This window comes from Opisthocomus hoazin, chromosome 9 (assembly GCF_030867145.1).
Source record: "Opisthocomus hoazin isolate bOpiHoa1 chromosome 9, bOpiHoa1.hap1, whole genome shotgun sequence".
Taxonomy (NCBI): Eukaryota; Metazoa; Chordata; class Aves; order Opisthocomiformes; family Opisthocomidae; genus Opisthocomus; species Opisthocomus hoazin.
The window spans coordinates 15,783,159-15,805,234 of NC_134422.1; the positions used below are offsets into that span (position 1 = coordinate 15,783,159).

Here is a 22,076-nt window from a genome sequence, read left to right on the forward strand (position 1 = left end):
TGGTAGAAGATGGCATGGCCCTACTTAGATTGCTGAAGCTATTTGATTTCTAAATTGGACTAGAAGATGGATTTCTTTTTCTCCAATGATTTTAGTTATCTGAGATGGTCAACTCCCCCGACCCCTGCAAATAAAGGAAGGATGGAGAGGGACTTTTCACAAGGGTGTGTAGTGATAGGACAAGGGGGAATGGCTGTAAACTCAGAGGGCAGATTTAGATTGGATATTAGGAAGAAATTCTTCACCATGAGGGTGGTGAAACACTGGAACAGGTTGCCCAGAGAAGCTGTGGCTGCCCCCTCCTTGGAAGTGTCCAAGGCCAGGTTGGATGGAGCTCTGAGCAGCCTGTTCTAGTGGAAGATGTCCCTGCTCATGGCAGGGGGGTTGGAACTAGATAATCTCTAAGGTCCCTTCCAACCCAAACCATTCTATGATTTTATAAAGCACTTAACGTTTCCTGAATTGGATTTCATGTTCCAGTCAGCATATAACCAGTCGCTGCTGCTGTTGTACAGAAAGCTTTTCTTTATTTCTCTCCTATTTTTTTCAATAAGCCTTATTCTCATTGAAACAGGTATTTATGTTCCCATTTAAAAAACTGTATTTAGACAACTTGAAAAAACTGCTTCACCAATGAATTCCTGAACAATCTTAATGCTGAGTTACATCAGCAGAAAATCTGGCTTACCCCCTCTGCATTTTAATTTTATGTTTTTGAATGCCTATGCTGAACTCAGTCCAGCTGCCTCTGATCGTTCTTGTGTTTTTCTTCTAATAATGAGCCTGGCAGCCTTACTGATGACTGCATGTACATTAATAGTTTTTTTCCTTTTTAATTGTATGTATTACATATTTTAAAGCAAATGCTGTTCTGTTTTTTTGGAATCTTTTGTTTAATTGGTGGAGTCCGGAACTCCTCCTTCAGTGATGCCCTGTGGTGAAAAGGGCATGCTTGTAGCAAAATCTGATGCTTTTGAAGGACATCAAGTTTCTGGTTTTATGGGTGCTCCTAAAACTTCTGAAACTGTAAAAAACAGTCTTGACCTTTGGAATATATCAACTACTTTGTTTAAAATGCGCAAGTAATAAGTCTTATGTAGGCCTGTATATAAAGGATGGTTGTGACGCTGTGTGGCCATAGCGAAGGGTCTTTGTGATTGTGTCTTTCATAATGTAGCATAATCTGGCCTGTGCTGATAAAACCACTCCCCTGCATTTTCCTATACAGAAAGGCAATCTCTGGATAAACTGCCCTGCCATGGATTCAAGGGGTTCATACTGTCTGTCCACCGAAGTCTGTTACATACCAAAAGGGCAAACTTCAGCTATAAAACCTGTTCTACCCACTGGGTCAAAATCGTAGCTTTCTGATCTCCGGTCAAAGATCAGAGCACTCTTAAATTAGCAGCACCTTACAAATGTGGGAGGAAAAGGCAAATATGCACAAGAAGCATTATATTAGGAGTAGAAAGTAGTAAGAACCTCTGACAACTGCTGTTACACCTGCTGGCAATAAATCACAGGTTTGGACAATGATATGCTTTTGCAGGTTTGTTCATTGGAATATAAATGTTGACAAGCTGAGTCACCACATCCTTTTGATGTGCTCTTTTTTTTCTTTTCCATATAGAAATAACAATGATTTCAGTAATTGTTGAGATCTCAGACTGTCCTCTTATTCAATGGATTTCTGTGACAGGTTTGCTGTTCGTTGGCAACAGCTCATTCCTGGCCTTAAAAAAAGCCTGTGATCTAATGAAAAGCGTATCGTATAAGAAGAAGTGAAGGGTACCTTCATTTTGTAGAAGCAGACATTACGACTCACCTAAATCGCATGGACTATGACAGAGCCAGAATCTGAGAACATTTGTTCCTTAAACATAAGAACTTTTTTCTTTAACTGGTTTTCATTGGTAATTGGCTTTGTCTGATGTTCCTTGACCCTCTTGAAACAAGTATTGCTTGTCTACATTAGTTTACTGGAGCTGCATTGATCGCTATTTGAAATTCAGATTTTGGCTTCATAAGTTCAAGTGCAACGCGATTGCTCTGTTCCTCAAATATGACTCCTACTTCACTATTGTGAGTAGGAGTTACACAGCAGATATATTTGTTTCAGTTAAAAAATAAGACCCACTGTTGATTCAGTTTTCTGAGAGCCTCTTGCATGATTCGAAATCAGACTTGACCACTTTTTGTGAGACAGGGTTACATGTGCAGAATGTATCGTAGAAGGATGCTCTGTAAATGCACTGAGTAATACTTTTATGTCAAAGTTTACAGGCATATGAAAGAACACTTACATAATTTACAGGTGTTTAGGAAGAGTTCATGATTAGCTGAGCTATTGATGTTTACTTGCAGTATAGCGAGGAGAGAAAAAAGGACGTTGTTGTGTTGTTAAGTACTTTCTCTAGTGTCTTATATCTCAAAAAATATGCCATGATTTTCAGCTAACAGATGGAGCTCACAGCTGTGCATGAAAGTATAGCCAGTCTCTAGGAAAAAGAAAAAAGAAGGAATTTCTCTCTACAGAAAAACAGCTATTTTTTTTTCTCGTTGTCTTTCCAAGAATCACTTACTAACATATTCATGGTAGTAGAACCTAGCAGTATGTGGTAGTCCCAGTGAGATGCTTTGTGTAGGGACTCTTGATATGGAAATAATCTATCCATCTCTTCTAAATCTGTAGCCATACTCTGTGTTACTACATTTTCTGTTTCTTTTGAGTGTATTTTTCCCACCCCCTTCAGAAGCTCCTCCTTCTCCCATACACCTACACCTCATTGGACTGCGCAGATGGAAGGTGAATTTCCACAGTAAATCCAAGTATTTATTTCTTGACTTTACAAAGGAGAATTGTAGCTACAGAAGGCAGGAGAAAAACAGATGAAGTGGAAGGCATCAGTTGTCACTCCTGAGCACTGTTAGAGGCATGGTACAAAATGCACAGTTTATGTCTTTAAAACAAAGTATGCCATTAACTGGGTAATGTGAAGAGGAATTTTATCTAGCCTATAAATACCAGTGAATCTTTTCAACTTCAAATCCCAGTACGGAGACAATTTACAGTTGCAATCAAAATGATGCACACAATTTAACTTCAGCACCATCTGTAATTCTGCTGGTATTTTAATAATGAATAAAATCATATCTTGGCAACAGCAGTCCCACTTAAATAAAATATCTTTGAATTCCAAGCAAGGCCTCCAAGAGGAAGCTACAAGGCCTCAGATTTACCCTGAGATCTCCTTCATGTTTACTATGAAATGGATATATCTACATTTAAATACCAAGCTGTGGACAAAAGGTCTGTGGGATTCTGTGAAGCCCTGGTTAAACTGCCTCTGAAGCTCAGGGATTGTGGAACAGGCAAGGTTTTGCACAGCTGGTCACAAGCACTCCTGCCTTCATTGCACAACCTGTATCTGGTTCAGCAGAGACATATGAGTGAGGTCTAACCCCGGAGCTCTTGGCTGACATGCCAGGCCCTGTGTATTTGAAGAAAAGCACCTACAGGAGACAGTTATCTTCCCTTAATTATTACCACTGGATGATGGAGGAGGCATGTCACATCCTCTTCTGAATTTGTGTTTTGGACTCCATTGTAAGACCTGCCTACACAAGTTTCTGGGTTATAATTTTCTCTACTTTTTCATCTACTCCGATTTATCTATTTTATGAAGAGGAGGCAATTTTTGCTCTGTAATAGTTTACATGCTGGGTCCTGTTCCCTACCCTTCCTTCAGCTGCATTGTTCAGCAATACTAGTCCCATCTTCCTACTCTGGGTACTGCTGCCTTGCGGTATTTATGACTAGTTCATGATATTTATGGTCACTCATACAGTAGCTGCAGCACAGACCATGGTCTTACTCTGTCTTGTCCAGTACTTTCCATTTTTGCTAATATCAGCTCATTGGCATAAGTATGGTACTACTTAAAGAGATCCTGACTAACAAGATACTACCAGGTAGAAGTAATGCAAGCTTCACAGTCAAAGATATTCTGCATGTTTGTCTCAGTGAGGGTACAGTGCTACTAAAAGCAGTTCAGATCTGATGTATGGGAAATCTATGGAGCCTGGGGATTGGTGATCTTTTACTGCTCGTGTCCTCTTCATCAAAGCTTTCATTAAGGAAGTGTTAGTGACCTTTCTGGATGGCCTTCACAAGTGGGAATCAATGTGTTTTGTCCCCCTGACTCTTGAAGTGGACAAGGGAAATAGGAGCAGGACAGGTTTGTTAACACACCTCTGTCATGGCTGGTAATGACCCTGCCTGCATTCCAGGGACTGATCTTCATAGGACAGGGTGAAAGAAACACTAGTGTTCTCGCAATGGGTTTTTGGGTTTTATGGCTTTCCAAGTATCTTCAGTGTCCACTAATCTAAATTGATATTGGTTGCTGCCACTGAATATTATCACAAACTTGAAGACAGATAAAAAACTGGATCATGCCATACCTACCAACACTGGTATAAAATATGTACTAGAAGAACTAGTAAAGTTGGGCTGAGTCTCTAATATTATTGCAACCTCAATTTTATGGACTATTAGCTAAAGCTGGAGTTATCTGGCATGTTTCAAAGGAGCTCAGCAGTTCTAGTGTCTAAATCTTACTTGGATTCTTTTGAAATGGTAACATTTATATTTCTTTTAAAAAGAAATGGCTTTGGACAAAATCAACATTAATGGGGAAGGGGAGAGAACATTTCCTTGTTTTTACTTGGAGGGCAAATAAAGCTATAAGAAAGGATTCAAAACCAATAAACCAAACAACTTTGTAATAAGTTGGTGAGTTTCTCATTTGTTTTTTAATTTATCATTGTTTTCTAAAAATCAAAAGTGAATAAAAATCAGAAAAATCACGTTGATATGGGTAAATATTTTTCATTTCAGAAGCAAGATTGTTGATGAAGATTCTAATAATGCACATGACACTGTAAATACTATCCATGATTGCCTGTTTCTCAGAAGTCAGCATAGTCAAGGTCAGCACCCATTTTGCAAATGCAAGTCAACATCTGTATGGTTAAGTGATTTGCATGAAGAAAATGGCTTATAGGTATGGTTAGACACTCTCATGATTTTTTTTTTTTTTTTGCTAATTATCTGATTGGCAAGGAAACATAGGATAAAAAATCTGGCTAGTAAATGCTTCTCTTTGTGAGTGTCCAGATATTTTAAGTGATTCTGTAATGTGGAATTTTCTTTGTTAAAAATAATGTTTATAATAGACACATAATACATTTGACTCAAAGTTCTTGTTCTTACAGGCATACTGCCAAGGCAAAAGGAGTAGGGTGAGAAATTAGAACCCTGGGAGCACCTGCAGTAAAGATCTGTTTCTGTCAGATCAAGTGATGGAGATGAAGTCTCTTGAAATGTGTGTGCTGGGATTGTGTGGTGGGAACCAGGATACTCTGGCTACATGTTTAGCTTTACCATGCATCTTCTCTGACCTTGCACAAAATGTTTCGTCTTTTTCTTTTCTGCACCTATCACAAAAGGAAATATGATAATAACATCCTTTCTTGGAGAGTTTTGTAGTCTTGAGAGGTGTCTGTTGGGTGATTTATTAGTTGGGTGGTTTTCTGGGGGGTTGTTGTTTGTTTGGTTGGTGTTTTTTTTTTTTCAATTCTGCCTTCTCATGGAAGCACGGCCTATGGGAAGAACCTCACTGTATGTGCACATCCTACCTTCTTGAACCCGGTGGCCTATTTCAGCTGATTTTTACAGATACCAATCTCAAATCTGTGCAGTTCGTACGTGTAGTGTCTCTGACAAGGGATGCATCAGATTTAGATTATTGTGCATGTACAAGTTGACTGATATATCCCAAGCACTTTACTTTTGAGATGTCATCTGGCGTGTAAATCTCTGCCATGTCCTGCATTGTAGGTCTGTGCATGTCTAGCTGTCAAGTGCAACCTCTAGTGTTGAAAGGTGAATTTTGACTGAAGAAAAGGCAGAAGAATGACCTTGCATCTCATCAGAGTATCAATTCAGACTTCACTTGGAGGAAATTTCTGCTTGCACTCTAACATCAATCAGGCATTACTCTCTTATCTGTCAGAAGTTGGACTGTATTGATCCTGCTATTCTCAGAACTATCTCCAAACATTTAATCCTGTCCTAAATCCAAAATCTTTAAAATGACATGTTTTTATGGTTAGATGTGAGTTCAAGGAAGGATCCTTGGCAGTAGTGGGGTTTTTTTCGTTGAGGAAAACCAAGTAAGGATCCCAGAATTTGGTGTGAAAATAGTGTTCTAATGCTGTAACAGCAGAGATCCAAGTGAGCGTGTCTGGGGATGGAAGCAAAGGATGTGGAAGTGTAGGCAAAGCATCTGCTAGTTAGAACAGCTAATTGTGACTTCCCAGGCTGGAGACTCCAGAGACCCCAGTGAAAATCTTAAATGCATTGCTCAAGTGGTTTACACTTTCTGCTGTGCTGAGAGAGTTGGGGGTCCCATAGATATCCAATCGTACCTTTGGGGGAAAAGCAAGAATCCAGAGATTGTCACCATGACTCTTGTCAACTTGTGGCTGATGTGCTGAGTTCTGTCGTGGTCCAGAATCAACCGCAGGGAACTGAAGAGAACTAGTAGTTTACACATGATTTAAATCGAAACCTCTGCATTCAGTTATTTTCAACTTCAGGTGTTAAATGATGCTGAATAGTCATGTAGATCTGTTGCTAAGACCTTGAACCTCCTTTTGAGAGATTCCCAACCCACGATGCACTTACCATTTGAGATCTTTGTTTACATCACTATTCAGGTCACAAGTGACAGTGAATTTAAGAGCCTCATTTTAATTTACAGATTTTTTTTTTTTTAAGTCCAGACAGAACAATTATGGGCTGACCTCATGCCCTACCAGGGGGCACAGCACTACACAGACCTTTCTGCCTTGTGGTCAGAAGTTCTCTTTGAGACTCAAAGGCTGTAAGTGATAGAGAATCTGCGGAGGACCTTGGTACTTTGTTTTGTTGGCTAATTTATCCTCATGGTCAAAACGTCAGTGGCATACCTGTCCTTAATTTGTCTGACTTGCAGATCTTGTTCAGCCTGTTTGCTGACGGTAAACTAAGAGGCAGAAAGGATTTCCTAATTAAATTTGCTTTTGGAGGTCCATTAGTCGACGCACTGATATAAGTTATATGGATTATACTGGTTTTTTTAATATAGAGCTGGATTTTAGTTACAAAAGTAACTGGGTTGTTAAAGAGTCACAGTAGAAAGAGATGAGAAATATTATAATGTAGTCTGGCTCATTATGGGAAAGGTATCACCAAATTTTGGATCAGTCCTAAATTTGCTGTCGTAACTATAAAGTAATTTTTGCTTTCATTCCTTGCCTTTTATAGCCCTGAAATATCATTAATGCATTACTCCATGCTCCCCTTTCTGCCTCCTTACAAATTGTATATTTACTCTGTGAGTGCGAGAACACCATGGTGCCTGAGATCCTGCTAACCTGCAGGACTTTTCCAGTAATTAGATCCATGTTTGCTCCATGGGAGATTCAATTAAAAATGAGATGGTTTTGTTGTTATTATCATTCCCTACTGAAACCCTGCACTATATTCTTGAGTGTGTATGTGACGGCATTGTAATGAGCACACTTACTTTACCTAATTCCATCCTTATTGAAACATTATTGGCTCAAAAATTCAACTTGAGTGTTAGCCTAGCCCATCTGTCCTCAGATGAGGATGTGAAATTAAGAGGGGAAAGACGAAGTAAACTGCTCTGAGCAAACAAACCTAATGAGGCTGTGTATATGTGTGAGAGCTTGGGGAAGACATGAAGGAATTGGTCAGGGCTTTTAGTCACAATGCAGCATAGGACTCTGTGAAGCACAGGACACACTTTTACATGCTGCAAAAGGCCAGGCGGCATATCCCTGTGTTTCACTTCTGTATAGAAGTATGAAGTTGTAACTCCTCCATTACATACGTGCTCTGTAGAGAGCCTTTACACAACACTGGGAGAGTCCTCTAAAGTGTGCCCGGGCATTACTACATTCTTCCAGTGGCATTTGGAAAAAGAGTCAACAGTAGATCATCAAACTGCATTCTCTGAAAGGAAAATGTTTTCAAGTATTCGCTGTCTTAACAACAGCTCCCATCCATCTGCTGTCCCACCAGACTTTCATTCAGGAGGGTAAATTTCAGTCTTGCACATGAATTCAAACACAAGTGTCTTTATCTAAGTAGAAAAAAATACTACTTCAAGACAGCACAAGTTGGCATATTTGTTGCTCATGTGATGACCTCTATGTTTTGTTTTTTGCCCTTTTTTTTTTTTTTTTTTAGATAATTGTGATGATGCATTGGTATCTTCCTTGCCTTCATCAGCCATTACCAGTTCCTCTGAGCTCTTCAGTACTCACAGTTCCAGCTTTGCAAAGCTCAACAGGCGAGATGGTAAGGTTGTGACGTGAAATGCCTAAACTATTCTTTTTTAATCACATTTACAAAGAATAATTTTTTTATGCTATTTGCATGCAGTGCATTCAGAGCCAAGTTGAATAGAGCTGTTAATTTATGCTTCTGTGAGAGCTCCTATTTAGGAGCAATTCCTTTCTTTATTGTAGAAAACGTCTATGAAATTTGAAGCTCTCCACTTCTGTTGTAGAAACATCTTGAAGGAGGTTCAGATGCTCTTTTTACTTTTGAAGAGAGTTCCCGTAATATTTAGAGCTTGAAGGTCATTAGGCTTGAGACCTTATTCTAAACATAGGTGTTTGTTAAAGCTAGTAACAACTACATACTAAAATGCCAATGGAATTCAGTGAATACGCGACTCTGCAGAAATAGTGCAAATGAATGAAAAAACTTTACAGACAATTGCAATGAGGAATGTTTGAGGCCATGATAAGGAGTTCACATACAAAGTGAACTATTAGGATCGAACTTGGTATCATAAAAGAGAAGTTGGTGGTATCTTAGGACATCATTTGACACTACATTGCGAATTTGGGTTATTGGCTCCCATTTTATTCCCAAGCTAAAGCCTCGAAAAGAGGAAAGCCTTGTATTATCACATTACATGTGATTTTCATTACAAGAAGCCATCGTAGTTTAACCCGGCAGCTGGAAACGAAGCACTAGACAGGTGCTTGCTCACCTCTTCCCATCACCCCCAGTGGGATGGGGAGGAGAAATGGACAAAAGGGAAAACTTGTGGCTTGAGATAAAGACAGTTTAATAAGACAACAAAGGTAATGATACAATGATAATCATGAATATGCAAAACAAACCATATACAATACAGTTTTTTTTTTCTCACCACCTGATGACTGATCTGCAGCCAGTTCCTGAGTAGAGATCACGGACCCCTTGGATTTTCATAGATTTCACAAAATTCTGGAAAAGGGCTGAACTCCCAGAAAAGTTCAGTCTCTTGGAAAACCAAAAAGCTGATAGCTTTCTGCCCCCCCGACCAACTACATTCATAAACTGAGCATGACGTTTATGGTATGGAATATTTCCATTGGCCAGCTTGTCTACCTGTCTGGCAATGCTCCCTCCCAGCTCCTGCACACCTGCTCATTAGCTCAGTATGGAAGACTGGAAAAAGCCCTTGATGTATTGCAACAACTGAAAACATGAGTCTTACCAACATTCTTCTTGTGCTAAATCCAAACCACAGCAGCTACTGGGAGAAAAATTAACTCTATCCCAGCTGAAACCAGGACAGAAGCACTAGAAAGTAGACTACTAGAAAATAACTGAGAATCTGTCAAACATCTGTCTTAATCAAACACTGACAAATCTACAGAAAGACAGTAAAGGGCACTCTCTTAGATGCTTGGGACTAATGACAAGGAGTTGCTAGGTCATCAGAGAAGTGTTACATGGGAGTTACTGTATTGTATTTAAACTCCTGAACCAGAGCTCCTCAGCAGGTAAAAGGTGATAGTAGTTGATCAACATACAGAAAGTTGTAAACAATTAGCATAATATGTGAGTTTTCCCTGCCTTTGTTGCCAGCTAGGACAATGAACAGACGTGCTTATGTGATTTTGCAAATAGCTCTAATGACTAATTTTATCTGCAGAAAAGAGGAGGAGATTCAAAGTCAATATTATTGCAAGTTGATCTCTGATTGTACTGTATTTAAAATTATATTAAGAGTATCTAAGATAAATTGACAATAATTGCAGTTTAAAAGCAGAAAATGAAATCAGTATTATTTAGTGGTGCTAGAGGAGTTTTGCCATGTAGTGGGGTGTAACGCATTCTAGTTTTTTAGACATACAGTATTGCATCAGTAAGGTCCACGCTGTCTTTTGGCACAAATCATGGGACCAGGAAGACAGAGTATTGAAACAGAGCTCTAGGCAAGATAGTTGTTTCAGCAGCTTTTGTTTCATGTTTTGAAGGTTTACCTGATAACAGATGAGCTAAGCCCAACACAAGGACTTAGAAGCTAAATTCTACTTTGCTTAGTTCTTTTGTTGCACAGACTTCTGTAGAAATGCACAGATGTAGTGCCAGCAGAATTCATACGGGTACTTCATCCTGGATTGGAGCAGCAACCAGTGGTAGATGGTGGCTGAAGGAATTTTCTTTGGCTGGCACTTGAGTGCAAGCAGTAGTTGTCTTTACAAGAAATAGTATTCACTAACAAGGACTGTGCCATGGCTTTCTAATAATGTTAGAATGTTTTGATGAGTTAGCTTAGCTTGGCTTGTAACTGAGAAGACAGTGCTGCAAGTAATGGTGCCTCAAGGGAGAAAGCCATATAAATATATTTGTTAATGTAAATATTAATGCAACAGGTAAGGATGAAATTATAAAACACTATCTAGATCTACATCAACAGAAAGTTCTAATTTATCAAGTTAATTCAGTAGTAGATAACAGTACCTAAAAAGCTGTTGCTTAAGAAAAGGTCTGTAGCAGTGAAATGTGCCGTTAACAAAACACATGAACTACCGATGAGTAAAGCTTTGTATGAGCTGTGGAAAGTGTTCAATTAAAATGCTGATAAATCTGTACTGGTAACAGTAAAGCAGTTACCTTAATTCTGATAAATATGATTCTGAGGCATGAAATATATTACTTACCCATGAGAGGGATTAATCAGCCTTTTTGTTTACAGTAAATAAATAATGAAATAGAATAAGAAAATTGCTACAGTATGATTGTATCAACCAAGCGATTTCATTTCTTTATTAGCTCTCAGCCTGAGTAGTCAGTATAGGCAATTATGTATGGGAATATAAAACATATATAATGTCGAAAGGAAATTGTTTTATGGCCAGGAAGTGTTTGATCTGGGCATTAAAGTAAAATTCAGCAGCGGGGAAGCACTTAGTTGCAGCAGGAAGTCCAAGAGTTTGTAGCACGATAGAAAGCCAGTTGAGCTCTTTGTAAGGCACTATAGGGTGGAAACAAGCATTCCCTTTGCTTCACATTAGTAAACTACAAATAATTGTGGCCATCCTGAGCAGCCCTGTGGAACATCGAGGAGCACTAGCTGTATAACACTGGGCTTAAGTGCAATTTTTGGAATAATTATGGCAAAAAAATGTACAAATGGTCTGAAAAAGAAAGTAGTGTTTGATCACACTTCTCGGAGTCATACAGGTCTCCAGCTGAGAAGCCATCTGATCTTTGTTCTCTTCATATTTCTAGCATTATGATTTGTTACCGTGGAGAATATGAGCAATGTATTGGATTCCTGTAGTTTCTCCACTAGGACGTTTTCTCCACACTATGTTGAACCTCTCCCCTGAAATGATCCACAGAAACTGTGCAATGTGTGAACTGTGAGGAATGACGGTGTAGCCTTTTCACAGAGCGCAGAACCCACTGGGAGCCTGGGGGAGCAGAAGGGGGAAATGATGACATCGTGTCTGAGGGGCGTACGAAGTGCCACACACATGTTGACTTTGAGCATCCTCTCTCTCCCATTTTCTTGAGAGAAAGACTGTGTGGCATCTTCGTACATTAGTACTTTCCAAATTACCTGAAAACAAATTTATACCTTTGGTGTGTGTAATAAGAGCTACATTTTGTGTGTTTTATGTTTATGCTGCACTATTAACAATAAAAAGTGTATGATTGTCTTCAATTTCCTTTTGCCCAACTATAGGAAAATGATGTCAGAGTTATGTTTCTATCTGTTCAAAAGAATTGATTTCCTGTAAATATTGTGTCTTCAGTAGCCGTTGCTGTTGCCTGTTAGAGCCTTCACATCATATATTTGTCTCTTGTCCTGGGCCTGCCCTGATAAACGTTCCCCAGGGTGAACATCACGAGTGGGTAGAGGAACAAATGGCTGTAGAAGAGTTGCTATACTTTGAATGTGCTTTTTTGCTAACTACTGAATAAATGTTTGGGTTGGGGCGTGACACACTATAAGGAATGATGTGCAGAAAAGAAATATCCAGACACAGATTGTGCTGGGAAATGATGCCAGTATCCCTTGTGCCACCTGCTCTGAATAACTGAGCAAATTTGGAGGAAAAAGAACATTTATTGATTTTTGGCACTTGCAGTAGTATTTGGTGAGGATTGGGATACTCACAGAAGTGAGCAGAAGTTATGTGTTTGCTTAATCCTTGACTAGCAGAAGTGAGAGAGGCCCAATGGGAAAAGCTTTAGTTCTGCGCTCAGACAGGCAGCCAGTGCAGCTTTGCTGTTGCAGGGATTTTAACTGCCTTTCTTACAAGTCAGTAGAATTACTGTCCATCTGTGGAAATGGTAATGGTGGAAGGTTTAGGAGAGGGGAAATACAGTGGGTTGTTTCCCATGGGAAGGTGCATAAAGCAGCTCCTTTTATGTAAAGACATGGTCTGTAACTGATAACATCTCTCTTGCAAGACCAGCTTCTGGAGAGGTGATGCCACGAGCCGGTGTCACAGCCGTGTCATGCGGTGCTGGCATCTAGGCTGACGTTCCCGACAGACAAATGTGCTCATGTGAAGAGATACGCAGTTCAGAGATGCCGCGTCATCTGTGATATGAGAGCTCAAGATCACCACAGAGCTCCCAAATTTCCATTCAGTTTGTATCATTTGTCTGACTGACTTCGAAAATATAAACCTGTTGTGCCGTACTCAAACTGGAAAATAGTGATGCATAGTGAAGCAAAATACTTTCATGGAAAGTATGTCGTTTTTCTGCCACTCCTAGCAGCAAAAGGGAGAAACCATAAACAAAATAAAGTAGATGCTAGTTATGATGATTAACAAGCTACTGGGAAGTGCCTGTGGTGATAAGATCAGCTTAAGAACTTATAGATGAATGACAGCAGAGAAAGCAATTTTTTTCTTCTTTTTAAATGGAAAACTCATCAAACAAATTATTTGCTATCAGTGATTTTCGCCTATCTAGTTGTTGCTGTTTATGTTGTAGAAAGACCAATCGAAGAGACAGTAAAGGAAAGACGCAAGTGGCCACCTTTCTGTTAATACTTACTGAAAACATCTAGAATAAGCTCTTAGGGGTGTTGAAGGGAACAATTTTATGCCACAGACGTGCCAGAACTTCTGAGCTGAGTTTCTGTGTCCTGCAAGTTCCTGGTATAAAACTGTAAACAAAGCAGCAACTATGATGTTCAAAGTCCATTTCAGATATTGGGTATTGCAATCCAAAGGAAGGTTTCCTTTGGCAACCATGTACATAAGTCACAATTCCGTGTAGGAGATATATGCAGCTTGTTATCTTTGAACACATTTATATAGTTTGTATCTTAAAGATTATTTCTGTTGGACTGTCACAGGGCATTTAAAATAAAAAAGGGGGGGGCAGGGAAGAAGAAACGTTACGATTTTTAGGGGGGCATACTATAGTCTTATCTAAGCTATATATCTGTATAGTGTTAAAAGAGAGATATGAAGTAGAGAAGATTTGAGTCATGAAATTCCTAATATTCTCATTAGGTCTTTCATGGCATGCTCATAGGGGAGAGTATTTAAGGCAGGTAAAATAATCACAGTGACAATGAAGACTTCTGTTGTGATCATAAAAGGCAAAATAAAACATGGCACTAGCAAGCACTGTGCATTGGTTTGATTACAAACTATTTTCCCTGGAGAGCTCTGGTAGAGAAATGAAGACTGAGTCATCCAGGGGAGCGGGGGTGACACTCAATTCTAGTTATGGAATAAACACGGTTCTGTTTCAGGAATTGGGATTAAATCCTAGCTTAATGAACTGTAAATATTGAAAATTGTACTACCTATTCTTAGACAAAGGAATTTCCAATGTGAGTTGGCAAATACGTTGTGGTCCAGGAAAATCAAGAGTTTTTTTTAAAGGGTGAGGTTATTGATATTGACTTCTTTGATAGAAGTCACATCTATTGATCTTTTAGCTCGGTTCAATAAACTATTTATGGAGCAGCTTTGAGACAGATCAGTTAACAAGATTAAAATATTAAGGTAAACCCGGCTACTTATAATCAAAATTTAGTGATGCTTTTTCTTTGAAAATGCATATTTGGAATCATTCTTCTAGTTTACAAGAAAAATTGTTCATGCTTTACTCTCAAGTCTGTATTTCATAGAATAGTAGAATGGTTTGGGTTGGAAGGGATCTTAAAGATCATCTAGTCCAACCGCCCTGCCATGGGCAGGGACACCTTCCACTAGACCACGTTGCTCAAAGCCCCATCCAACCTGGCCTTGAACACTGTCAGGGAAGGGGCATCCAAAGCTTCTCTGGGCAACATGTTCCAGAGCTTCACCATCCTCATAGTGAAGAATTCCTTTCTTACAGCTAATCTAAACCTACCCTCTTCTAGTTTAAAGCCATTACCCCTTTTCCTGTCACTGAACACCCTTGAAGAAAGTCCCTCTCCAGCTTTCTTGTAGGCTTCCCCCTTCAGGTACTGGAAGGCTGCAATAAGGTCTCCCTGGAGCCTTCTCTTCTCTAGGCTGAATAACCCAAACTCCCTCAGCCTTTCTTCACAGCAGAGGTGTTCCAGTCCTCTGATCATTTTTGTGGCCCTCCTGTGGACCCGCTTCATCAGGTCCCTGTCTTTTCTGTGCTGAGGGCTCCAGAGCTGGACGCAGGACTCCAGGTGGGGTCTCACCAGAGCAGAGTTAGAGCAGCAGAATCACCTCCCTCGACCTGCTGGCCACACTTCTTTCGATGCAGCACAGGCTTTCTGGGTTGCAAGTGCACATTGCCAGTTCATGTCCAGCTTTTTATCCACCGGTACCCCCAAGTCCTTCTCGGCAGGGCTGTTCTCAATGCCTTCATTCCCCAGACTGTATTGATATCAGGGCTTGCCCTGACCCAGGTGCAGAACCTTTCACTTGGCCTTGTTGAACTTCATGAGGTTCTCGCAAGCGCACCTCTCCAGCTTATGCAGGTCCCTCTGGATGGCCTCTCATCCTGCTGGTATGTCAACTGCACCACTCAGCTTGGTGTCATCAGCAAACTTGCTGGGAGTGCACTCCATCCTTTCCTTGACCTATTTCCCCCTTTTCTTCCCTATGTGATTGTGTTCACTGTAATCACACAGAAGTGCTTTTGTAAACTTCACTAATAATGACAAAACATGCAAGATGATGGGTTTCAGAATGAGTAACAGCCTGAAAATTTACTTCTTTGGATACTTTGTTAATGACTTCTATGTTCTTCACTGCTGCATTGTTCACTTATTTGTAAGGCTGAAGTGAACATTGAGTGTGTAGGGAGAATAAATTTACGCAAGCAGAAACAAGCTAAAAGAAAATAAACATAGCCTATAATTTAAGTGTGTAAAAGAAAACAAGAGAACATAAAATAATATATTCCAGTGTGTAAGGGTTTGCCTTTTTAGCCATAAACTCACATTTATTGTAGAGAGTCAAGTGGTGAGATTCAATCAGTCATTGCTGATCTGTGTTTCATTTGCTTGGTGTTACCATGAGCCTGTTAACCTCTAAAAGGACTGAAGAGGTAGCACATGTCTTTAAGGGACAAACATGCGGTATAAGCTATCAGCTTCCATGTGATCGCGACTTCTGAAGTCTCTATTCCTGAATCGAGAAGTGCATCGTGGAAGTGGATAATTTGCAACTTCTGTTTGTCCTTGTGAAGGTCTTATTTGTTCTTTTGTTTGAGATAAAATACATGCTCGCTTAACAAGCATCTTGTGTAAGGAAGCGACACTTCCCAGTGTGAAGGCAGTCTTTTTAGTTGTTCAATCAAATGGTCTCTTCTTTACAGTGTATTATCTGAAGTGCATTTATAACCTGTAATTAAACCGGTCTTGTCTACCTTGACTTCAGCAAGTCTTTCGACACGGTCTCCCATAACATGCTCCTAGGGAACTGAGGAAGTGTGGGCTGGATGAGTGGTCAGTGAGGTAGATTGAGAACCGGCTGAATGGCACAACTCAGAAGGTTGTCATCAGCAGCCGCTGAGTCTAGCTGGAGGCCGGTAACTAGCGGTGCCCCCCAAGGGTCAGTACTGGGCCCAGTCTTCTTTAACTTCTTCATCAACGACCTGGATGAAGAGTTAGAATGTACCCTCAGCAAGTTTGCTGATGACACCAAACTGGGAGGTGTGGTAGATATACCAGAAGGCTGTCCTGCCATTCAGTGAGACATGGACAGGCTGGGAAGTTGGGCAGGGAGGATCCTGATGAGGTTCAACAAGGGCAAATGCAGGGTCCTGCACCTGGGGAGGAACAACCCCATGCATCAGTACAGGCTTGGGGCGGACCTGCTGGAGTGCAGCTCTGTGGAGAGGGACCTAGGAGTGCTGGTGGACAACAGGTTGACCATGAGCCAGCAGTGTGCCCTGGCTGCCAAGAAAGCTAATGGGATCCTGGGGTGCATTAGGAGGAGTGTGGCCAGTAGGTCGAGGGAGGTTCTCCTTCCCCTCTACACTGCCCTAGTGAGGCCCCATCTGGAGTACTCTGTCCAGTTCTGGGCTCCCCAGTTCAAGAAAGATGAAGAGCTACTGGAGAGAGTCCAGCGGAGGGCTACGAGGATGGTGAGGGGACTGGAGCATCTCTCCTACGAGGAGAGGCTGAGGGAACTGGGCTTGTTCAGCCTGAAGAAGAGAAGGCTGCAAGGGGACCCAATAAATTCTTATAAATCTACCAAGGGTGGGTGTCAGCAGGATGGGGCCAAACTCTTTTCAGTGGTGCCCAGCGACAGGGCAAGAGGCAACAGGCACAAACTGAAGCACAGGAAGTTCCGTCTGAGCATGAGGAAGAACTTCTTCCCTCTGAGGGTGATGGAGCCCTGGCACAGGCTGCCCAGGGAGGTTGTGGAGTCTGCTTCTCTGGAGATATTCAAGACCTGCCTGGACAAGGTCCTGTGCAGCCTGCTGTAAGTGACCCTGCTTCAGCAGGAGGGTTGGACTAGATGACCCACAGAGGTCCCTTCCAACCCCCACCATTCTGTAATTCTGTGAAATACTTAGTAAGGCACACATCAAGATGACTAACATTTTTGCATGTCTTTCAAAACATAGCAAAAAAGAAAACGTCAAAGCAAATCAGAAGGTAGAAATCAGCATTCCCAGATTTGCACAAGCATGTGAGGAGGGAATAGATACAAGGTTATTTGTGACTGAGGATGCGCCAACCTTGACATTTGGCCTTCTGACAAAGAATACATTTGCTTAACTTTTCTTAGAAAGTCTAAAATCCTTTTTAACTTTAGGTTAACTAAGAAAACTTTAAGGAAGCACATCCTATGCATAGCATATTTTCTGATACAAAAAATATGAACAAACAGCTGTATGATCAGCAAGTAGACTCCTCTGCAGTGACATAAAATACTAGAATCGTTCTTTTCAAGTGTAATTTCTTGTGCTGTCATTGTTTTCTACATTATCTTTATCCAATCTCTTCTAGGAGCTGGTGGCTGGTCCCCTCTGGACTCCAACGAACAGCAGTGGCTCCAAGTTGATCTAGGAGACAGAGTGGAGATTGTTGCGGTCGCTACCCAGGGCAGGCACGGGAGCTCAGACTGGGTAACCAGCTATACGTTGATGTTCAGTGACACTGGCCGCAACTGGAAACAGTACAGACAAGACGACACCATCTGGGTAGGTCTGAACTGCGGATGCCTTTGGCCCCAGATCTTGCTGGTTCAGGCTCATTTTGGCATTTGGAAAAATGGCTTTGGTTTCACATCAGAGGAGTGCTGTATCGGTGAGAGAGCAGACCCTAGTGAGTCTGCAGGGTGTTTTGATCTAAATGGATTATGTCACCAACTGTCTGTGTAACACAAGTTTAGGCCCTCAGGACTACACTGTTTTTCAGACTATAAGGATGCTCAGGGCACTCAAAATGACCTGTGCGCTTCTGTGCCTGGTTGGCTTTGATTCAGGCACACCAGGGTAAATGGGGCTAATCACCTGCCTACTTTCTCCAGGAGATACAGAAATTAACTCTGTGTCTTATGTATGCTTGCTGGCCAGAACAACAGAGCTCATGCTGGGGGAGGTGGGTGGTAAATTGCTCCTCGGCTGGAGAAGGCTGGAGCTGCAGTGTCAGATGTGGGATGATTCAACAGATATGCTAAAATTGCTCAAGGCTTTTCCTAAAATTTTAATGCAGACTTGATGCTTGCTGTGTCACAAGTTCAGTGTGTGGCCGTGCCAGGTGCTGTTGGTAGGACTGCGTGCAGTTGCAATGCCTCCTCAGGTGTGGACAGAGACATTTAAAAGTTGTCCTTTCATATGGAAAATGTGAATTGTTAATGAGTGGTAGCTTTCTTTCTGTACTATATTCTCTGTTTCTGAGGATCCATAGCCTTGGTAGCGTGGCAGTGTGTAGTGGGAAATGAAACATTTTCTTCATGAAAATAAAAGGGAACATTTTAAGGGTGATTAAGTAGACTTTTGTTTTTATCTTAGATTTTCCTTTGGTCAACATCTTGGTTAAATGCTGTCTCTCAAAAGCAGATCTTGCTTCCAGAACATGATTGTGAATTAGGAGAGATGTGGTGCAGCAGGTAGAGGGGAGAAGGGTGGCTTAATTTTTTCCTGAGCATGTTGCAGGTAGTAGGGATAAGTGCACAGGGAGATTAATTTCTCTGCTTTTAAAAATCGTTGCATTGCTGCTCTCTTTGTTTTACCATTGTTTGATGTAGGGAAAGCTAATGAAATCCTTTTTCCTTTAGAAAGGCAGCTTTGGCCCAGAGATGGTCATAAAGTTGTCAAGCGTGGCTCTACTTTGTCTGTCACTTATAAAGTTATATTAGGCTGGCTTTCCTCCAGATACTTTTCTTTTTTAAATGTTTAAAAACAGTAGAATTTCAATCTGCACTGAATACAGCGATCATTTAATCTGGCTCTCGACTTCCAGCCTTGGGACTCAGAAATCCAGAACTGAGGTATTTTTACAGACTAGGTATCATTAAGTGCTTTCTTCCATGAAAATACTATGTGCCTTATTAAAATTTTATATTAAGATAAATTAATAGTTTATTACATGTCTAACTTTTCAGTCCTTTCCTTTTTGGATACCCTTGACATTTTATTTTCTTTTGTAAATTATTCTTGTTAAAGGGAAACTTGAAAAGAAAACACGTAGAATTTACCATAGCAAATCTTCATGCCCTAAGGATCCAATTTTGTGAGTTTCTGGTCTGGCACCTAATATTGTGCACAAGAATAAGAACAAGCGTAGCAGACATTTAACAGTGAATTAGGATTTATGAAGAACCTGAACTCTCTTGTTTTACTAAGTGATTAGGCATGAGGGTGATTCAGAGCAGACACTGACACAAGTCCTAAAGCTTCAGTAGATGTGGAAGCATGCTTTCTGGAGGGGTAATTTTTATATGCTTTTTAATGGAAACCGTCATAGGCTGCAGAGGATAGTTTTGTATATAACTGAGGAAAAATGAAACAGAATTTTGATGTGGAAAAGGTAATGCTGGTGGAAGGATTTGGATATTCTTCGCCTCACATTAGTTTCTACAAGTCACACTGACCATGCGAGCCAGTAACATAATTCTAGTCCAGAAGACCGATTTGCTCCACGTCCCCAGGTAGAGGGCTTGAAGAGATTGTTAGGATGCATTGCCAAACTTTAATGTTGGAAGAATCTGATAGTGAAAATCCAAAGTGGGCTCATCTGACATTTCATTACACTCTACAGTCCACCTAAACTGGCAAGTCTCATTAACACCTAGGAGCTTGTATGCCTGCCCATGGAATTAATGAAGATCAGGAATTACTTCAGTACAATTTTTATTCTAACTAAAGAGAAAGTTGATTCTTTTTTTCCTGGCACTTTTGGATTTGTTTCACTGAAATAAATTACATCTTGAGAGCCATTCAGAGCACAAAGAGGAAAGCCAAAGAAGCTTTCAGAAGCACATATAGAATTACAATTTCAAATTTTGCAGTGTTTCTGTTTTATTGGCAGAAATCCTTTCCTTAGTCTTTTCTTTAACTAAGAAGAAAAGCAGCAGTGCGCTGTCCAGCTGTATGTTGAAGGTTCTTCTAGAAAAGACAGACCCTTGGATGAAATGAGGGCAAGCACCATGGTGTGCTTGTCCAAAACATCTGGCTATTACATAGCTGTAAGGAAAGTTCTGCAGTGCACACCTCTAGGAAAGAACCGTCGCTCTCGAGTTAAGGTAAGGCAGAGGAGTGGACCATTTTACAGGGACAGGAAAGCAGCACCCCAGGGCAGCCTCCGCTTCCCCAGTCTGTGACAGTGTAGTAGACTGCACCAATCCGTCACAAGGTTGGTAGTTTCAACCTTAGGAATCTGTTTCCCATGCTTTTTTTAGGGTAGGCAGGGTGGTCTATCAAAACAGGATTCAAGGGAGGAGTCTTCTACGTCAGGGCAAGGTGGCAATTTACCAGGGTACCTCTCATCCACAGGTATGAGATGTGGAGGGGTTAAAGTCTAGGTTATTGTGGAAAATACGCCGCTTCAGAAATCTCAGGTGGTCGGGTGGGAAACGCATCCCCTGCAGGTTTTAACTTTGAAGCTTTTTTTTCTCTGTTATTAGGACAGGATTTTAGTACTTTCTATGCCCCTCAGGACTTTGAGCTTTTTAAGATTTCCTTTTTAATTTTTGTGTGTATCTAAAAGGGCTAGAAGCTTACCTGCTTTATTGCTTTTTGTTTCAGAAAGCTGTGCTGTTCCTAACTTAAGATGTGGTCAGTACTGACTCATAGCTCAGATGGGGCTGTGAAATCTGAATGATTATTGCCTGGAGATCATTAGATTATGTCTGCTGTATCAATGTATAATTTTGATGTGCACTGGACCTGTCAGGTTCGCTGATACTGTTTCTAAATTAGTGGAACTAGCTGGAAGTTTGTGCTTTGCTGTGTGGATATTATTGAATGTCTCACACCAGTTGCTGATTGGTGACAACTCACCATTCGTTTGCAGCTGTTGAAAAGGGAGATTATGTATCAGTATAAGGGACCTAGATATTCTGGTGAATTTGTTTGTTTTCTGAAGGCAATAGAACTATGTGGAGAACTGTTTGACAGAATAATGATATACTGAATCACTGAAAAGAAGGGTGTAAGAAGTAGAGTTTCAAGCCGAGCATTGGATTTCAAGTAAAAATTTGAAGTTTCATTTTGTTTTAATTTGTTTGCATTCCAGTAAAGGAAAACGGTCTTGAAATTTCTTCTCCACTATGTCTATTAAACTAAAACTGGCAAAAATCCTTAATCTCTATTCAACCCAAGTCAGATTTGTACTGCAATTTCTCTCAGACCAGCTGCATGAGCCAGAGACAAAGTTATGGGGCATCCCAGCTGGCTGTCCTGCAGTGCTCTCTGGGAGGAGGGTGTGCTGGCACAGCCCTTCCCTGCTGCACGTCATGGACCATTGTCCACATTTAGTGGAGATAGCAGGAAGGCAAGTAGCTCCTTTCATAATCCCTGGGCAAATCTGCCCAGATGAAACTTTTCCTAATCGTGCCTTCACAAATGTCTGCTCCATATTGCAAGTGGTGCTCCTGAGGAGTTGTTTCCAGCCAGCTGGGTATAGGTTTTGTCCACCCATATGGCATATGTGTCCTTCAGTGCATCTGAGACCTGAGTACATAAACTCTTCATTGGGCTACCAATAAGACAGACGTTTGCTCACCAGTATATATGATATATCACTAGTAAAAAT

At 40.8% G+C, this 22,076-nt stretch overlaps 1 protein-coding gene across 2 annotated transcripts in view; it reads left to right on the forward strand.

Moving 5' to 3' along the window:
• Window positions 1–22,076, forward strand: part of CNTNAP5 (contactin associated protein family member 5) — a 349,771-nt gene that overhangs the window by 65,483 nt on the left and 262,212 nt on the right. For both annotated transcript variants that reach the window (XM_075430021.1, XM_075430019.1), the window contains exons 2-3: window positions 8,324–8,434; window positions 17,826–18,019. In XM_075430021.1, the coding sequence (XP_075286136.1) occupies window positions 8,324–8,434; window positions 17,826–18,019 (305 nt within the window). The remainder of the gene's footprint in view (window positions 1–8,323; window positions 8,435–17,825; window positions 18,020–22,076) is intronic.